At 43.4% G+C, this 18,182-nt stretch overlaps 1 protein-coding gene across 1 annotated transcript; it reads right to left on the bottom strand.

Moving 5' to 3' along the window:
* Nucleotides 1-1,247: 1,247 nt before the first annotated feature.
* GORASP1 (golgi reassembly stacking protein 1) lies at nt 1,248-18,175 on the bottom strand. Its single transcript, XM_081834486.1, has 9 exons — nt 18,006-18,175; nt 11,828-11,908; nt 9,623-9,826; nt 8,901-8,987; nt 7,505-7,635; nt 5,513-5,657; nt 4,437-4,572; nt 3,745-3,885; nt 1,248-2,692 (listed from the first exon to the last, which is right to left on the bottom strand). The coding sequence occupies exons 1-9, from the start codon at nt 18,066-18,068 to the stop codon at nt 2,421-2,423; spliced, it is 1,260 nt and encodes a 419-aa protein (XP_081690612.1). The 5' UTR covers nt 18,069-18,175; the 3' UTR covers nt 1,248-2,420.
* Nucleotides 18,176-18,182: the final 7 nt, after the last annotated feature.

The following is an 18,182-nucleotide window of genomic DNA, read 5'->3' as shown; positions in this document are numbered from 1 at the left end:
ATCAACTGCACCGCAGTGTCAGATATGTATGTCTGTTAAGAGTATTTCTGCTTAGTCCTCAAGTCAGGCTACAAAGTTGGTCTCTGTGCTGCTTTTTTGGGTTGTGTGTTTGAGCGCTAGCTATGCAGGCAGAAGGTCCCAGGTCCAATCTCTGGCATCTCTACATAGATTGGGAAAGACCCAACAATCTCAGGAGAGCTGCTGCTAGTCTGTGTTGACAAATACTAAGCTCAATTTAATTTTTTCCTGGTTCTTCAGTAGTGGAGGAAGAGGATCCTGTGCGGGTTGTCAGTGCCCAGTTCTCCACTGGCAGGAAGTCAAACTTTCAAGGGGGTGTGCCAGGGCCCCCGGGTGGGTGGCTCTTTTGGGCATCACATCCCATTTCACCAGGATTACAGCTACCTCAACTGTTTTTTGGACCCAACACCTCCCAAGTGACAGTTGGTGGGGGAAGGTTATTGGATACATAGATTTGAGGATCAACCTCCCCTCCCCTAATTTTCCTATCTCCTTCTCCTAAGCCCATACCAGGGTTTCTTCTCGTTCTCCATCTGTGTGCTACCCTTATACAGCAACCATTAGGGCCTCTTAGGACTTGGCCCCAGGGATTTGCTGGCACAGAGTAGTGTGCTACAAGTTGTTTTTTCCTCTTCCTCTTCTATTGCTTATTTTTGACTAGTCGGTTACTTGCTTAAGCACAAATTGGACTGGCAAAGGGTGTACCCTTGCCCACCAGGTATACCTACCTGCTCAAAATTTTGACTGCCTGCCAGTCAAGAGGTGAGCGTGCATATTTATTATATATATATATATATATATATATATATATATATATATATATATATATATGCCTAGTTCTCAAAGTTCTGAAACCATGAAATATAAGGTGTACAAGATAATCCTGGCTCTAAGGAGTTGTTATTCCTATCCAAACTCTTAATAGAACACTTTGGAAGGTGCTACTGCTGGCTGATGAGTGTGGGTGGGAGTTTGGGCCCTAGGTCACGAGACTGACCTGAAAAGGGTTTGGAATAGATGTGTCTCCTTGCCCTGGTCATTTCCCTTGGGGGCGATGACTTTGCACCAACTTAGGTTACAGTGGGTGGGGGACTTGCTCTGGCTGAGCTACATCAAGACACCTATTGTGGCAGATCGAGAGTTTGGATTGCACATTATTCTGGGAGCTAGTGAATAATAAGCAGGACCAAAACGGCAACTTAACTTCTGCAGGGAGTACTTTTAACAAGTATTTTCCAAAAATGGTTTATTTTTACTCTTCAATAAACAGAAGCAGAGAATCAAAAACCATTTTGAAACATACCATTCAACACAGTGTGATATAGAACATCTGTTATTCATATTGAATAAAACTGTGTTCAGACCTCAGCAGAGGAATCAGCCTCCCTAAAAAGCAACAGTCTCACCATCGGGTACAATCCTACATGATATTAGCTTATTTGCTCAAGTCAACACATACCTGTCATTGGAACACACTTCATTTGAAAAGAAAAATTAAAATTCAATTATTTTACCATGCATGTATGTTTAGAATCGTCACCTTTAATTTGCAGAGGCTCAGAAGAAATATTTCAGCCACATCTAACCTCAAGTATAAAACTATAAGATGCTTACGTTCACCTTGAAACTATTCTTTCAAGAGAGATTTCTAACAAGTAAGGTATCCAACAGGAGAATGAAGTAGCTGTTTGGGTTCATTTCCTACCTCTTTGGCATGTGTATAATCAAGAGGTCTGCATGCACCTCCCTGTCTCCCAGATAACTTAAATGTGGCATTGACTAGAGGAGGAGGATTGTGGGGGCTATGCCATCCCACCTGCATGTGCCAGGGATGGAGTTAAGAGTACTGTAGCAGCTCTTCTGCAAGGAAGCACTGTAACCTGGATTGCAGCCTTGGAAGTTAAAAACACATTAGCCTCTTCTACATGGGTGCCCAGAGAGACTCAAATTGTAAAGCGTCATTTGGGAATTTTAAACATTAAATATTTTGACATATAAAATCAAGGTGAACAGCTGTCACAATTAAAATTGAAACCTAGAAAGAGGGCTAAAAGGTTCTGCTAAAATCAAGCCACTCTGTGCTTGCTAGCTGCATTTTTTAAAAGAACAAACAAACCTAAAAGTCTTGCTATTAGCTTTTGGGCAGACAGCAAACTCTTCACACAAAACAGCATTTTTAAAGAACTTATTCCAAGTCAAATTATCAGTGTTATTGCTGAGCAGTAGTTGCAGATGTTGAAACCTATCAGACGATGAAAGGCTGGCTCAAGACCGCTGGAAACAGCTTGAATTCTTGCAGTATTACTGTAATATAGCAACACAATGGATGTCACTGGGTATCAAAAGCCTTATTGTCTGGTACCAATGTCCTTACAGCTGATAGCAAGTGCTGTCACTTAGCACTAGATCTGTGCAGTTTCTTCTGTCAATTCCTTGGCCTTTTCATCTTCACTGTCAGGTTGTAAAGCTTTGGTCATTTGCGGGCTCTCAGTCCCATCTAAAAGCAGAAGTGTTTCTTGAGCACCACCATCAGCTTTAGATGTTGCATTTACAGAGATATCCACAGGAAGGGATGGCAAAACAGAAACTGAAGGCGCTGCATCCACCTCTGGCTGAGGAATTGAGCCCTCTGCATAAGATACTGAATCTTCTGAAACTGGAATAGAGGCCTGGTCTGAAAAGAAGAAGTCAAAATCTAATTACAGAAAAAACAATGCCTGTAATTCTCAAAACATGAAGCCCCTGCAGGTGACTAAAGAAAGCAACATGAAATCAGTAACCAAGCTACCATATACTCTCTAGAATTAACTCTGCTAAATTATCAGCAATTGCATCTTCCATGCTTACCCAACAAACACATCAGATTTTAACTAGCTTATTTAAAATAGAACAGCAGATCAGATTCCGGTAGATTGATCTGTGACTTGCAGTAGATGAGCAAGGTTTTTAACTATAACAACAATTTTCTCAGCTAAATTAGTCTGCTGGAATGAAGAAAGGAACCAGAAGTGCACTTTTGCATGAAATAATACTCAGCTCAGTTAGATCCTGGCACTGAAAACAAATCCCCAGGCTCAGAGGCACTCTTTTTTCTTCTTCTCTAATTCTAGCACTGATTTCAACAGAGCTACCCTGAATATACTAATATTTCATATTATCCTTAGTCTTTATGATGCCAGAAGATTCTTTGTTTATTTTTCTAAAAAATTGTTGTCAGTAACCAGAATTTAGTAAGGAGGTATTAAAGCTGATCACACAATCAATATGTTGGTTGTGGATTTGCATACTTCTTACTTAACTTTACTTTCTCATTATAAACACTTCAAACTTTCATATCTGAGCAAAAAGCAGACAAAAAATTGACAAGTTTTACTAAGACCCATGTACAGTCATACCTTGGGTTGCAAATGCTGTGGGTTGCGCCTTTTCAGGTTGCAGACCGCATAGAACCCGGAAGTACCGGAACTGGTTACTTCCGGGTTTCGGCACATGCACAGAAGCACAAAATGACATCATGCGCAGAAGTGCTGAATCGCGTCACGCACATGCGCAGATGCAGCTCTTCAGGCTGAGAATGCTGCGGGTTGCGAATGTGCCTCCCGCATGGATTATGTTCGCAACCAGAGGTATGACTGTAGTAAATGCTGCAATCTTTTGTGTTTAATTTAAACACAAACATTTACAGTGAATGATGTTTGTGTTTGAATTACCAAAGTGCTTGCTTACCAAAGTGTGAATCAATTCCGTTGTTAGATACCAAGCTATCAGTTGCTGCAACAGTGTTGAAAGAAGCAGAGGAAGGCACCTTGACTGTTTTCACTAAGTCAATTAATTCAGGAAAAGAAGCTCCAGACATATCTATAAAACCTGGAAAGCAATGGGGAAGAGAGAAAAGTACAGCCAATAATTTACAAGAGAAATAAATTGTTTAAAGGTGAAATTTCTTTCCTGTTCCTAGCTACCACCAAAATGACTTGTAACTTAGAATGCCATAAAGAGACTTCTGCTTACTCCTCTGTTAGCCATGAACAGCCTGATACAAATATGCTGAAATCAGTGGAAGGTGTTACCTGACTCTTCTGGAATTACGGCATGAAGTCATTCTTACTTTGACAAGTGCCTTGGCAAAGGTATTCCTAACCCCCCACACCCATCTCTGTTTGTAGGCTTATGACTCATGGGGTGGTAGGTGAGATTCTGAAGGATCCTGTCTCTGCAGGAATTGGACAGCACCACAGTTGAGTTAGTATTCCCATCAGTTACCTAGATTGTTCCTCTCCGCATGAGCAGACTACAGTCTGCAAAGTCATAGTCAACACAGCTCTCCTTCATTACAGAATTTCTGCACATATGAACCTGCATATAAAAACCAGTCACCCAACTTTTATGCTCTAAAGGTCAACAGGTGAACAGATTACCTGGATCCATGACTCTCTGCACAGGAGGAGGAGGCTGAAGAGAATTTTCTACTGAATACATATTTACACTTTGATCTGTGCTGTACTCTAAGCTTGCAGGTTCTTCGCTTTGGGAGTTTGGTGCTAACAGAGGAGCCTGAAATAATTTATAAAACAGAAAGAGTTGCATGCTTCAGAACAAGGAACACATTCATTATCACTAAGCAAAGCAACTACAAAGTGGGCAGATGACATGACCTCATTAGAGAGCCAGAGGCATCTATTATAACCTCAACCTGGGCAGAGTTTCTAAGGGGGAAAGGCTGCTTTCCCCTCTGACTCAGAAGTGCAATGCAAGCCAATCAGTCCAGAAAACCCTACACAATGGTGTCCACAGATGCTCAAGAAGAATGTAACCTAGCTTCCAGGCAGGTAAGTGGGACACGTCATGGCCCTCTGGAGGAAGGAACAAAAGTGAGTAGGTGGAATTGGCGGAAATGACTGGCAGAATCTGAGACCAGGGAGAGGAGTCGGTGGAAGAAGATTGGAAGAAATTTAAAGACTATTTACAGAAACACTATAAAATTATTGAATGTTAATGATGTTGAAATGAAATGAAGAGGTTTTAGCAATAAGGCAAAGGAATATGTAAAAATGGATTGATTTTAGACGAAAAATTGAAGTTTATAATATGTGAAGATAAGAAATTAAGGATAAACTAAGAGGGTATGGATTTGCTGAACCAATTATTAAATAGAATACAAAAAGGGAGGTGCGAGGAAGTCAAGAAAATAAGCAAATGAGTGGTAAGATAATAGAAAGAGGGATTTAGTTTTAATTTTTTCTGATTTTTCTTTGCTATTTCTATTTTGTATTTTGTGTATTCTTTTGTTTTCTTTTTTCCTATTTTTGTAACTTTTCTTATGTTGGAAAACTTAATAAATATCATTTAAAAAAAAAAGTGAGTAGGTGAAGAGACGGTATGTGAGCTGCCCATAATTCCTGGGAGTATTACAGCAGCTGCGCCCTGCCCTTTGCATATTAAAAATAGCAGCACCCACAAACACTGCAGTCATCTTTCGCTGTGAAATGCCTACCTCTGTATAGCCATTGGTTGGTGGTTCAGGAGGTGTGTCTCCCAAGGGCAAAGGAGAAGGAGGACCAGCTTCTGCCTTTTTCTTTGGTATAGAAGGCTGTGTTGGAATTCTGTGCAAATAGCCATATCCAATGCCGCACCCTAAACTGCACAAGAAGGTAAATGAAAGAAAAAGAAAGAAGCTTACACCCTTGAAAATTTTGTTTTCAGAGTAACTGACAGAAGCCCATTTGACTCAGATCACAAGTAGAAGTCTATCTCTCTAAACTGGAGTGTGCAGCCCCTCCTTGGTCCCCTCTAACTTTGGGGCAGAGACAAGTCTTAAGGCTATAAGTGATGTATATTAGTTATGAAGCTTCCAGTCCACACTCGCCCCCAGGAAGCAGAGCAGCTTGCTTTCCTCCACTTTTCCCTCAGCACAAATAAATACCCTGGCACCAAAGAGACCTAGGCATTGTGGGGAGGCACTGTGTCTGGTAAGCAGTCACACCAGACTTCAGCAGCCACTTTCAGGAGGATTTTTTTGTTAAGGTTTTAGGGTGTCAAAAGGGAAAAGGCAGGATGCTGCACAAAAGAAACATTTCAAGTCTCTTTACCCTAATGCAACAGCTTACAAAAAGGACTTCCCAAGTAGCATAGCATTGTGGGTGGTCAGAGGAGCAACGGAATGCTGGCAACATTCCAGTTTTAAAGACTCTTGACCCAGTGTGTTCTGATTGACAGATGGCTCTGTCTAACCAATAGAATAAGTGGCACGTAACCAATAAAGGTGCTGTTTACCTTGGGAAACTGGAATCAAGTGTTAAAATTACTACCAGATTTCCCCAACTCCCTTGTGGGATGACAAACTTCCCTCAGCTCGTGTACTGCAGTAACCTAGGAAATGAAAGCTGAGTAAACTGGAATTATTTATAAAGGGTCAGGCTGCCCCTTGGTCATTCACAGAGGACTAAAATACATATTCATGAATCGAGTCCCCTACTTACTGAAGCCTGAATGGCAACAGGATAGGAAAAGGAGACAGTCTGCCCTAAACTTTCAGGAAAATAAAGTTACAGATAGGTAGCCGTGTTGGTCTGCCATGGTCAAAACAAAATAAAAAAATTCCTTCCAGTAGCACCTTAAAGACCAACTGAGTTAGTTCTAGGTATGAGCTTTCGTGTGCATGCACACATGTGTGTATCTGAAGAAGTGTGCATGCACACGAAAGCTCATACCTAGAACTAACTCAGTTGGTCTTTAAGGTGCTACTGGAAGGAATTTTTTTATTTTGTTTAGGAAAATAAAGGTTGGCAAGGGGGTAGAAACTCCAAAATCCAGCACATGCACACTTCCTCTTGGCTCTTAGCTGAGAAGCAGGGACTGGGGTGGGTCGGGGACTATTAGGGGCAGCTCCCCCACCTAGTTCATACACACCTGTATTTCACAAAAGGTCCCTCCACACTGCTTGAGGCTCAGTATCAATTAATGTGAATTAGCTCACACCTGAACCACATGCAAGGGACCATAAGGAAATATGGCAGCTAGGATCAGGGGCTCGGTGCGGTTGCCAAGACCAGTAGAGAAAATATGGCCCCTTGGTTGCACGCCTTTATCACTGGTCTATTTCTGAACTGCCACCCCACCTCTTATTGAAGCACCACCACCACCTCAGATTTTGTTTCTAGGCTGTCTGCTACCCTTCCTCTGCTCCATCCCTGACACATCAACACACACCTTGGACCCTCATCTGTCTTTTACATTGCATTAAAATGCAAAGAAGGTAAACCTTCAGTGAGAACTGCTGCTTCTGCATTGTGCTGGTGCCAAGGCAAGTGCTCAACAGTGATAACATGAAACACAGGAACTGTAATAGCTTTCTAGGGTGCATAATTCTCCCACACTGTGGATCCCATGGGGCTAAACATCTTCACAGCAATGTACAGGAAAGCATACTGTGATAAGTAAACCTTGACCTCATTTACAGACTATCCTGTCACTCACAAATCCATACCTTCCTTCTCCACCCCAGGCTCCATTGGGGGTTACAAAAACCTCTCGGCAGGAATCGGCTTCTGTGTTATAGACCATCAGTTTCAACGGCTTCCCCTCATGGGTTTCAATCAATGAGAAAAAATCTTCGGACTGAGAGAAAAAGAAGACTTGTCATCAACCCAACAGCTGCACTCTAGAACATCTCCCTGCCTGCCATTACATGATTTCCAGGCGCCCTGTTGCTGTGTAGGACAAAAAAATGACTGACTAGAATTAGCAGCATGTTCTTTGGACATCCCTCTCACAAGGTGTCCTATAGGTAGCTGCCAAAGTACAAAGCAGCAGGAAACAGGTCATTGCATTAATCTGCCAAACTTCCATGTGCTATGGACAGGGCAGAACAGAGGACAAGATACGAAGCAGTTAAAGCCAGAATGGTGAATCTGTGGCCCTTCATTTGTTGCTGGACTACAATTCTTATCCCTGAACACTGACCATGCAGAAAACTGACCATGCAGAAAACACTGACCATGCAGGTTAGGATTGATGGTAGTTGGAGTTCAACATCTAGAGGGCCACAGGTTCCACCATTACTGCTGTGTAGGGCAGGATGGTGTGACACTGCAAGTGCAAATGCAGGAGGGGGAAGCAGGTGCTTGGGGAAAGTAAGAAGATCACCCATGAAATGGGATTGGGCAGGAGTGGATGTAACTCCTTATAGGACTGTTGGTTTTAAAGCTCACCACTACTGCCATCAATCCTCTGTGCTAAACACCTTTAGGTCAGCAGGGCAGAACTTCCCCAGCCCAAGGGCCCAATTCAGTGTCCCAGGTCATTTCAGCCAAGTCATGATGTCACCTGACGTCAAATGCAAGACAGACAAGACCATACTCAAATGAGAGGATTGGTAACAAACTCTGAACTCTTCCTTTGCAACCTCAACTTGAATTCAGTGCTTTTTCGATTTGGCTCCTCTTTTCCCTTGCTGCCCTCCCAGCCCCAACCATCTTTCAAAACGGCATGTGGAGTTGGGCCAATTCTCCACCCTGGGTTTAACTGAAATATCTGTAGAGAGGGATCCCAACTTTTCTTCTCTTTATTTCTGCATTCAGCTTTCCCAGCCCTTGAGAACAAGATTGGTTGAATAGTTAAAGACAGCTACACAATTTGCACAGAGAAATTTATATCTAGTCCCAAAGCAAAGACTGGGAAGGAGACTGCATGTGTAGAATAGATTAAGTCTGGGGAATACTTGCTGCAATGATCATAGTGCAATTATAGGCATATCTACTCTGAAACTGAATTAAATGGGGCTTTCTCCCAGGTAAGTGGCTATGAGATTGCAGCAGCAATCACTGAAAACTGTCTAGCCCCACCCCCATTCAGCCAATGGTGCAACTGATGACTCACTTTACCTCCTGCAGTATCTGATCCGATCCAACAATATAATCAGTGTGCGGCTTCAGGCCAGCCAGCGCTGCTGGGGAAGCCGGTTCCACATCCTAGAAAGACATTGATCAGTTATGTTACCTACGCCTAGTCAACAAATCAAGCAGCAAAAAGCCTATATCTAGTTGTTTGCAAACAATGTTCCCAGAAACCCTTGCAAGCTCATCCTCAATAAGAGATAATAGCAGACCAATTCCAGGAAAATTGTCCACTGTTACCAGACACACCCAGCACGGCAGAGGTGAGTGCATGCTAGGAAAACACTTTTTCGTGGGGAAGGGGAAAATGGGCACCATCTGGTGCACCCTAGAACGCTCTGCAATGTGCAGTCAAGCCAATGTGGAAATGTTTCCCTGCAGGAGAGGAAGTTTGACAAACGATGCCTTTATTCAAAAAATATCATCATGAAAGGGGAGGGGGACGAAGAAAATAAGCCCCGAGCTGACCATCTCAAAATCCGCTCACCAGAGGGGTTCCCATGTTAGTTTGTTGCAGCAAAAACAGCAAAGGGTCTTGTGGCGCCTTAAAGGCTAACACTATATTTTGCAATAAAACCGGTTAGTCTTTAAGGTGCCACAAAACTCTTTGCTGAAGGATTCTTTCTTGGGATAAAACAAGCAAACCCTAAATTCAAAGTGACAGAGTAAGGAAGTATAGTAAAAACGCACAACCATCTTTTCCTACTTACCAGCACATGCCACACATGCTCATTGGCTCTTTGGAAGCTACAGAACCTCACGCTGGCTCCCAGGAGTCCCTGCCCTCCCCACATGTTGCTGGGGACCACCTCCACTTCACGCACTTTCATCGTTTTAATGTTGTACACCTCCAGTTTCACAGCCTTCTCAACATTGGCTTTCAGCAAATCTTTTAAGATGTCCCCTTCTTTGTTCTCAAAAAAAAAAAAAAAAAAAAAAAGAAAGGAAGGAAAGGAAATATAAGAGATTTGTTTCTGGACAGTAGCCAACAGACTGCTAGGCCGCCGCCAACAACAACAAAAAAATATATTTATAATTTGTTTTTAATGATTTAATGATTTTTTAATTAATTATTGTTAATTATTATTAATGGTTATCATTGATTAATTTTGACCAAACTGCAGGAGGCAGTGGAAGACAGGAGTGCCTGGCATGCTCTGGTCCATGGGGTCACGAAGAGTCGGACACAACTAAACGACTAAACAACAACAATAAGTTTCCCCAGCCACACTGGGTGGCTCCCAGCAGAATAGCAAAATCACTATAAAACATCAAACATTCAAAACTTCCCTAAACAGGGCTGAAACCAGTTTAAAGATTCACAGAGGCTATGTGGAGGGGCAGGCCAGCAGCTGCAGAAATTGAGGTTGAAGTATCAACTTGCCTTCCATAAAGTGGATATTTCCTAATACCTTATGGAACTGACAGCCACAAGATGTGCTATGGCCACTAACGTAAGATGAATTTATTTTATTAATTCATTAAACATATCTCCTGTCTGCTTTTCCAAGAGAATGCACTGGAGGAGAACAGCAATAAAAATAAATTCAGCACTTCTTGAGGCAATAAATTCTGTTAAGTTTATTTTTAAAAGAACAGCCCCAACTGAAAACAGAGGTCCCATATAGCTAAGGCAATTTACCAGTACTTCTGAATACCAGGTTCTGGGTATCACAACAGGAGGAGGGCTGTGGCCTTTATGCCCCATTTGTGAGCTTTTAGTCATGCAGTGTTTAGGACATTTAACAATAGAGGCACTTATTTCAAAGCAAATCCCTCTGAAATAAACAGGAGTTGCTTCTAATCAAGCATGATTAGGTCATAAAAGAAATGTGCAAAAAAATAAACACCACCATTTGCCATGCCTTTATCCAATGAAACGAAGTATATTTGGTAGCCATAATATATGTGGGCCAAGAAGCTTCAAACATGTTAATTATTTACTGGGTGATATTTGAACAAGTGCTGAAAACTAGTTTTGTGACGTGATAACAGGTCAACACCCTCCTTCCCTTCCCTTCCCTCCAAAGCACAACACACCCACCAGCTCTGATGAAAAAGAGATGTTTGCAGCACAAACAGATCCCAACTTGAGCAAGTGTACCCAGCCATTTACTAGAGGAGAAGTTGGGGCATATCTGATATCGGGAGAAATCTCCTTTCCAGACCCCAATATGGCCTGTCCGTTACATCCACGATCAGAACTTCCAAGACAAACAGACATATGTAAAGGATGGAATTCTGCTACTCGAAAATATATATATATATATTTTAAGATACCTAAGTACAGAACCACCCTTAAGCTCATGCAAACTCAGAATAACAAGTTAGTAAAAAACCTGAAACCTTTGTTCATACAGGGCACTCACAGCCAGCCATTTCAGATGCTTCCATGGCCATCAGTGGGAAGGACCTGCTTGCAAGTTCACGCTCTGCCATTCTGAGTCACAGGTACTATGACCAACCAAGCCCTGCATAGGGGCAGCCTCCCTTATGACTAAACTTCCAAGCAGATGAACCTACAACAGTGAACGGTCCTTCTATGTTTTTCAGAAGGGAAACATGAGCAGCTGGGCAGAACCACAGCCCATATCTCCCAAGTGGTCTGTGCCTATCCGGTAGTTCTACTTGCTGACTTCTAGTTTTCATTTATTACGGTAATTCATTAGTTCCACGTATGCATCAACTTTCTTCCACCACAGAGTTCAAGGCAACATATATGCTATCATGGGGGGGGGGGCAGAAATCTGTCATCCAAGCACTGAGCAGATCTACTTAGCTTCAGAAAAGTGGCAGCTTCATGTACCTTCAGGTCATGCTTTGGGATGCACTTATTTATAGCACACCAGCAACATACTTACCTGCCAGAGCTCAGCATTTAAAAAAAACCCAGTGGCTTTTGATTAGCTACTTACCAGTCTGGTGTGTCCTATTGTGAGGATGAAATCAAAGAACGGCTCCAATCCAGCTTGCTGAGCAGGGGAGTTTTCCTGAACCTGAAAAATGGAAGAGTTTTACATATAGATGAACCAAATGAAAAAAAATGTCAGTGGAAGCACACGTTTTCTAAATTATGTAATGCAAAAAGTATTCATACCAAGCATGCTTATGAGCTGACAATAAGAGACTTGTCTTTTGGCAGTTGGGAGAGGTTATACTGGCCTAGAGCAAAAAGAAAATACCACAGCCAACCATCCTAACAAACAGGATAGATGTATTGCTCAGAACCCCTCTCCTCCCTAGCCAAACAGAAGCCAAAAGGAACTCTGAAAGGCAGACTTGCCGTCCATCTAGCTCAGTATTGTCTACACTGATGGTCAGTGGCTCCACGGAGTGTCAGGCAGGAGTCTCTCCCAGTGCTACCTGGAGCTGCTGGGAATTGAAACTGGTGCTCCACCACTCAGTTACATCACTTCCCAAAATAACACATGCATCTAAGAGATGCAGTTTCACAACAATCAAAGAGGAAACCTGTGGAAGACAAAGTACACAGCAGAGAGAGAGTACTGTGCAGTGCAAGTCACAGGGAGAAACTTTTAAGCTCTTCAAAGAGGAGACCAGGTATAAGCTGTGTACAAAACACCAACTGCGAAATACCAATCTGCTGCTGCCTCCATGCTTGATATGCTTTCAAGCTCTACAGGCAAAGTTGGGAGCACCGGACTGGTCTACCTCACAATTCAATTTTATTTATATAAGTCTTTTGTTGCACAGATGGGCTGGGCAGACATTACAAAGAAATGCACAATCCACCTATTTCCAACGGCAACCAGGAAATACCAATATATATTGCACCCACAGGAAGCACAGTGTGGCTTACACAAGGGATCTCAAGTAATTTCCCAGCCAGACACCAACTGTCAAGTAGAAAGACGTGTTTAGCTTTAACAATAAAACAATGTAGTTCTTGTGCTCTCGAGATTATGCACCTACAATCAGAAGCTGTTTGTGGTAGGTTTACTGAATGGCAACGTGTGCAAATGTGATTTGCTAAGACTGTGTAAGAACCAGAAAAAACTGCAAGCATAGCTAAGCACTACAGAGGCTGGATCCAGCTGCACATTAGTTAGTTGCACTTAATTCACATTAAAACTAATGGGACTTAAGCCACAACCAACCCATCACATTGATTTTAATAAGGCCTATGTGAAATTAATGTGGCCCAACCCATTCTATTATATGTATTTATATCTCATTTTTCTATGTTAAACATTCATTCAAACTGGCTTACAAATTTTGTTTTATGGTATAGTGAATGGTAAGAGAAGCATCAGAATGTACCATTTTGAAACAGTAAAAGCAGCTGGAAGGCAAGACATACAGTGCTTCCAAACAGGGACTTAATATTGCAAATGAGCAGTGGAGAGCTATCCCAAATGGCATTGTTGGCAACAAAGGGTTTTTTTAAAGCAAAAGATTTTCTCTGTGTATTTTGTGCAGTTTGATACCAACCATGTGTGGATACTGCAAAGCAAAAAAGAAAACTTGCATGCATGAGGAGCACTAATCCCACAATAAACACCCACATTTAGAGATTTTACTTTAAGAATGGCCACTGAAGCAACACTGTTTTCAACAGACTTTTAAACAACATAGGGGCAAGGCTTAGCTCCTTTGGGAATATACAGTCTGTTAGAATTATGCAGTGTACATCTGCATGAAGTTATTTTTAACAGTTTATTTTTCTCCAGAGCTCTTGGTTTCCAAAGGAACCAAAGATTTTTGCACACAAACAGAAGAGGAAAGAGCATCATAACTGGATAGTCAGGCTATGTGCCAAGGAGTGTCACAGGGCAAAAATAAATAACTATGGGCGAGAGTGCTGGACAAGGAAATAGCACTTCATCCCTTAACCAGTGGAAGCATTTTCCTATTCCCCCATATGTGTCTGAGCCCCATTTTTTTTAAGGTTCCCTCCATAAACAAAAAAATGTAATAACTGGTTTAAGGATTACTGAAAGCTTCTATTCTCAGTGTGCCATGTTCTGCAACAGAAAATAGATTCCACAAGACTTTGAACAGCATATGCACAGCCCTGGGGAGAGAACTTATTTACACAGCTATCCCTGAAAAATAAAAATAAAATTGAATGCAGCAGAACATTGTGCAGTCGTAGTTCATCACTTCTGCACAGAACAGGCAAATCAGAGTGCACCACAGTTCATTCCAAGCTAGACCTGTTAACCATACTCTCCCACAGGAACATATCTGAAGAGACAGCACATACCATTCTAGAACATTCACAGGGCAGGAGTACTGAGCAGGTGGAAGGGGAGACCAATCCAGTACAATAATTTCTATACATTAACATGAATTACCAACTGCACAGGTTGGTAAAGTGTGCTTCAAATTCACTAGCTGTTACTTTTTAAGCACTAAGCAGCTGGAAGGGCCATCTGCACCCATATGAGCCTGCCCTGCCCTTAAGATTCACAACAGAGACCTCACTTTAAGACCTGGTGATAAAATCTATCAGGTCTGTGGGTACCAGAGTGAGGGCCTTCTCAGTGGTGGCTCCATCATTATGGAATTCCTACCCATGGGAAGTGTACTTGGTTCTCTCAATCATTGTCTTATAACAGGCTCTGAAAAACCTTATCTCTTTACATCTGCTTTTAACCAATCAATGTCTTGATTTCTGTTTTTATTCCCCCTGCCCTTTCATTCTACTGCACTGCTGGTTTTCATATGAAATTTGTATTGTATTATTTTGTTAAATGATGAGAACCACCTTGACAGGGCCCTGATAATAGTTCCTCTGATGTAGCATTCTAGGCCAGTCAAATGTCTCTGACATCTACAAGCAAAAGCATCCCCTGCTGTGTGTTCTCAGCCTTTGTGAACATGGAGTTTCATTTCACTTTTACAGCTGATAACCACTGAGAACTGGTAAACCCCTCCTTCCACAAATAAGGATCTTATAACTTCTTTTTAAATGGATGAGGTTTTCATTTAAACTGAAAAACTGTCTATTTGAATATGACCAAAGCTCCCTTTGATTCAGGCCCACCATAACCCAAAACCACAGCATTAAGATGACATTATGATGAAAATGAATCATGCACAGTGTGGAGAAAATTTAACAGTTAACTTTGCTCTCTCACAACCAGTGTTCAAAACTAGGCACATTTTGCGACAAGGAATTTTATTAGCGCAAGCAGTTTTTGAGCTCTACGGGTGCTGCGCCTAAGATTTTAGATTAAAACTGCAGAGTGGAAGGAAAGGAGGACCTTTTTCTGCCTCCCCACTTCCAGGCATTCTCTGAGGACTGGAGAAGAGACCCTCTTAAGAATATTTGGTGGGGGGGAGGCAGCGGAAGCATGGCTTTGTTTTTTGCAGTCAGATGAGGACTAGACCATGTGAAAAATGAACATAAGATTTTAGCTGCAGCTCATTTATTTTCAGCTTTGTATTCTAGTTATAAAAAAAGTGCAGCGACATTCCGCTGTTGCACCCATAACCTAGGTTTAAGGTGCCACTTAGCTCCTAGCTTTCATATCTCAGTTTCTAACACTTCTCACAACTCAAGATACATCCGTCAATTTCTGGAGATAAAAGAACACATTTCTTTTACACAAGACAACATGTATGGAATTTACACGGAATTCAAGGAATGCACGGCTATCTTAATTGGGGAACGCTTTAATGTTGCACTTATTGTACTTTTAGTGCAGTTATTGCATTGCTTTTATCCCATGAGCCAGAGACCTTTTTTATGTTATAGGCCAGCCTATAAATAATGGAAATCAGTAAACAATTTCACCACTACAAGAGACAGCTATGGCTGATGACTTTACAAGGGTATTGGGTGGAGGGGAGCGCTCAAGAGGATTCATCTGTCAATGGCTACCAACCACAATGGCTACAATGAAGCCTCCACCTTAGTAAGCACACAAAGGAAAAGGAAAAGGAAAAGGAAAGAAGGAAGAAAGAAAGAAAGTGGGAGAGGGGTGCTGCCCACCTGCCCTGCGCTTGTGGGCATCTGGTTGGCCACTGTGGGAAGTCTAATCATAGCTGTGAACTTTCAGATTTGAAAATAAGGGATCAGCAGCCTCTAAAATAAGGGATCAGCAGCCTCACCTGTCCCAGGGACAGTCTCCAGGATATACAATCTGGGATAGCAGTGGGAAGCGGTGCTGAAGTAAAGGAATTTCCCGCAAAAAAAAGGGAAGATTGACAGCTATGAGTTGAATGCTGGAATCCACGGGCCTCGGAGGGTCTTTTCCAGCAGGATCCAGCTTATGACACTGATGCTCTGATAGACTGCTTCTGCGCGTGGAGGTTCCACCTGGCCGTAACAAACCGCCAACGGAGAAGAGGAGGAGGAGTTTGGATTTGATATCCCATTTTATCACTACCCAAAGGAGTCTCAAGGCATTCTTAAAGCATTCTCCTTTCCCTTCCTCCCCCACAACAAGCACTCTGTGAGGTGAGTGGGGCTGAGAGACTTCAGAGAAGTGTGACTGGCGCACAGTCACCCAGCAGCTGCATGTGGAGGAGCGGGGAAGCGAACCCGGTTCCCCAGATTACAGGGGTACCTCGAGTTAAGTACTTAATTCGTTCCGGAGGTCCGTTCTTAACCTGAAACTGTTCTTAACCTGAAGCACCACTTTAGCTAATGGGGCCTCCTGCTGCCACCGTAGCACGATTTCCGTTCTCATCCTGAAGCAAAGTTCTTAACCTGAAGCACTATTTCTGGGTTAGCGGAGTCTGCATAGGCGCCGACTCCATGGGTCTGAGGGGGCCCGAGCCCCCTCAAAAATTCGTTTGGGGGGGCTCTGCCCCCCCAATAATTTAAGAAAATTATTAGTTATATTATGCTTTGTAAAATCACAAAATTATGTTGGTATTTTTTATTTTCCTTGTTTGACGATAGTTACCTTTTAAAATACATTCAGTAATGAGTTAAAACAAAGCCACTCCCGATCTAGAGAGGGGGTGGGGTTGTGGGCTCTCGACCCATCAACAATCTCGGGGATCCCCCCTAGCTCATTAATATTCACCTCCCACGGCGGCAGCCAATTGGCTGCCGCAAAGGGCGGGCCCTCACAGGTTCACTTAAGGTCGGGGCAGCCCGGGGCTCGCCCCTTTCGTTCCCCCAGCAGCAGCGGTTTGGAGGTCTTGGGCCCCCCCAATATTTTTTATAAGTTGGTATGGGCCCCCGCCCCCCCAATATTTTTTATAAGTCGGTATGGGCCCCCGCCCCCCCCAATATTTTTTATAAGTCGGTATGGGCCCCCGCCCCCCCAATATTTTTTATAAGTCGGTATGGGCCCCCGCCCCCCCAATATTTTTTATAAGTCGGTATGGACCCCCGCCCCCCCAATATTTTTTATAAGTCGGTATGGGCCCCCGCCCCCCCAATATTTTTTATAAGTCGGTATGGGCCCCCGCCCCCCCAATATTTTTTATAAGTCGGTATGGACCCCCGCCCCCCCCAATATTTTTTATAAGTCGGTATGGGCCCCCGCCCCCCCCCCAATATTTTTTATAAGTCGGTATGGGCCCCCGCCCCCCCAATATTTTTTATAAGTCGGTATGGACCCCCGCCCCCCCAATATTTTTTATAAGTCGGTATGGGCCCCCGCCCCCCCAATATTTTTTATAAGTCGGTATGGACCCCCGCCCCCCCAATATTTTTTATAAGTCGGTATGGGCCCCCGCCCCCCCAATATTTTTTATAAGTCGGTATGGGCCCCCGCCCCCCCAATATTTTTTATAAGTCGGTATGGGCCCCCGCCCCCCCAATATTTTTTATAAGTCGGTATGGACCCCCGCCCCCCCCCAATATTTTTTATAAGTCGGTATGGGCCCCCGCCACCCCAATATTTTTTATAAGTCGGTATGGGCCCCCGCCCCCCCCAATATTTTTTATAAGTCGGCGCCCCTGGGAGTCTGTAACCTGAAGCCTATGTAACCCGAGGTACCACCGTACTAGTCTACCGCTCTTAACCACTGGCTCTCCCGCGAGCACCATGGGCTAAGGCAGTAATACTGAATGACCACAACTGGGAGGAGGAAGGCGGACGCCCCGTCACGAACATAAGCCGGGCTGCGTCTTCCTTCCTCCGCGCCCGGGGAGCTCGCCCTTACCCCGTGCACGTGATATCCCTCGGAGCCCCCGTCGGGGACTTCGGAGCTGGAGCCCAGCCCCATGAGGGCCACCTCAGGAGCTCGGCGGCGACACCGGCGACGCCATCCTCATCCTCCCTCAGCCGCCGCCGCCGCCAACTTCCAACGCTGCAGCGCCGACTGAGCATGCGCACGGAG

This window comes from Podarcis erhardii (genome assembly GCF_964252035.2).
Source record: "Podarcis erhardii genome assembly, chromosome: 12".
Lineage (NCBI taxonomy): Eukaryota > Metazoa > Chordata > Lepidosauria > Squamata > Lacertidae > Podarcis > Podarcis erhardii.
The sequence above is the reverse complement of the archived record's forward strand: the minus strand, read 5'-3'. Positions and strand labels throughout refer to the sequence as shown.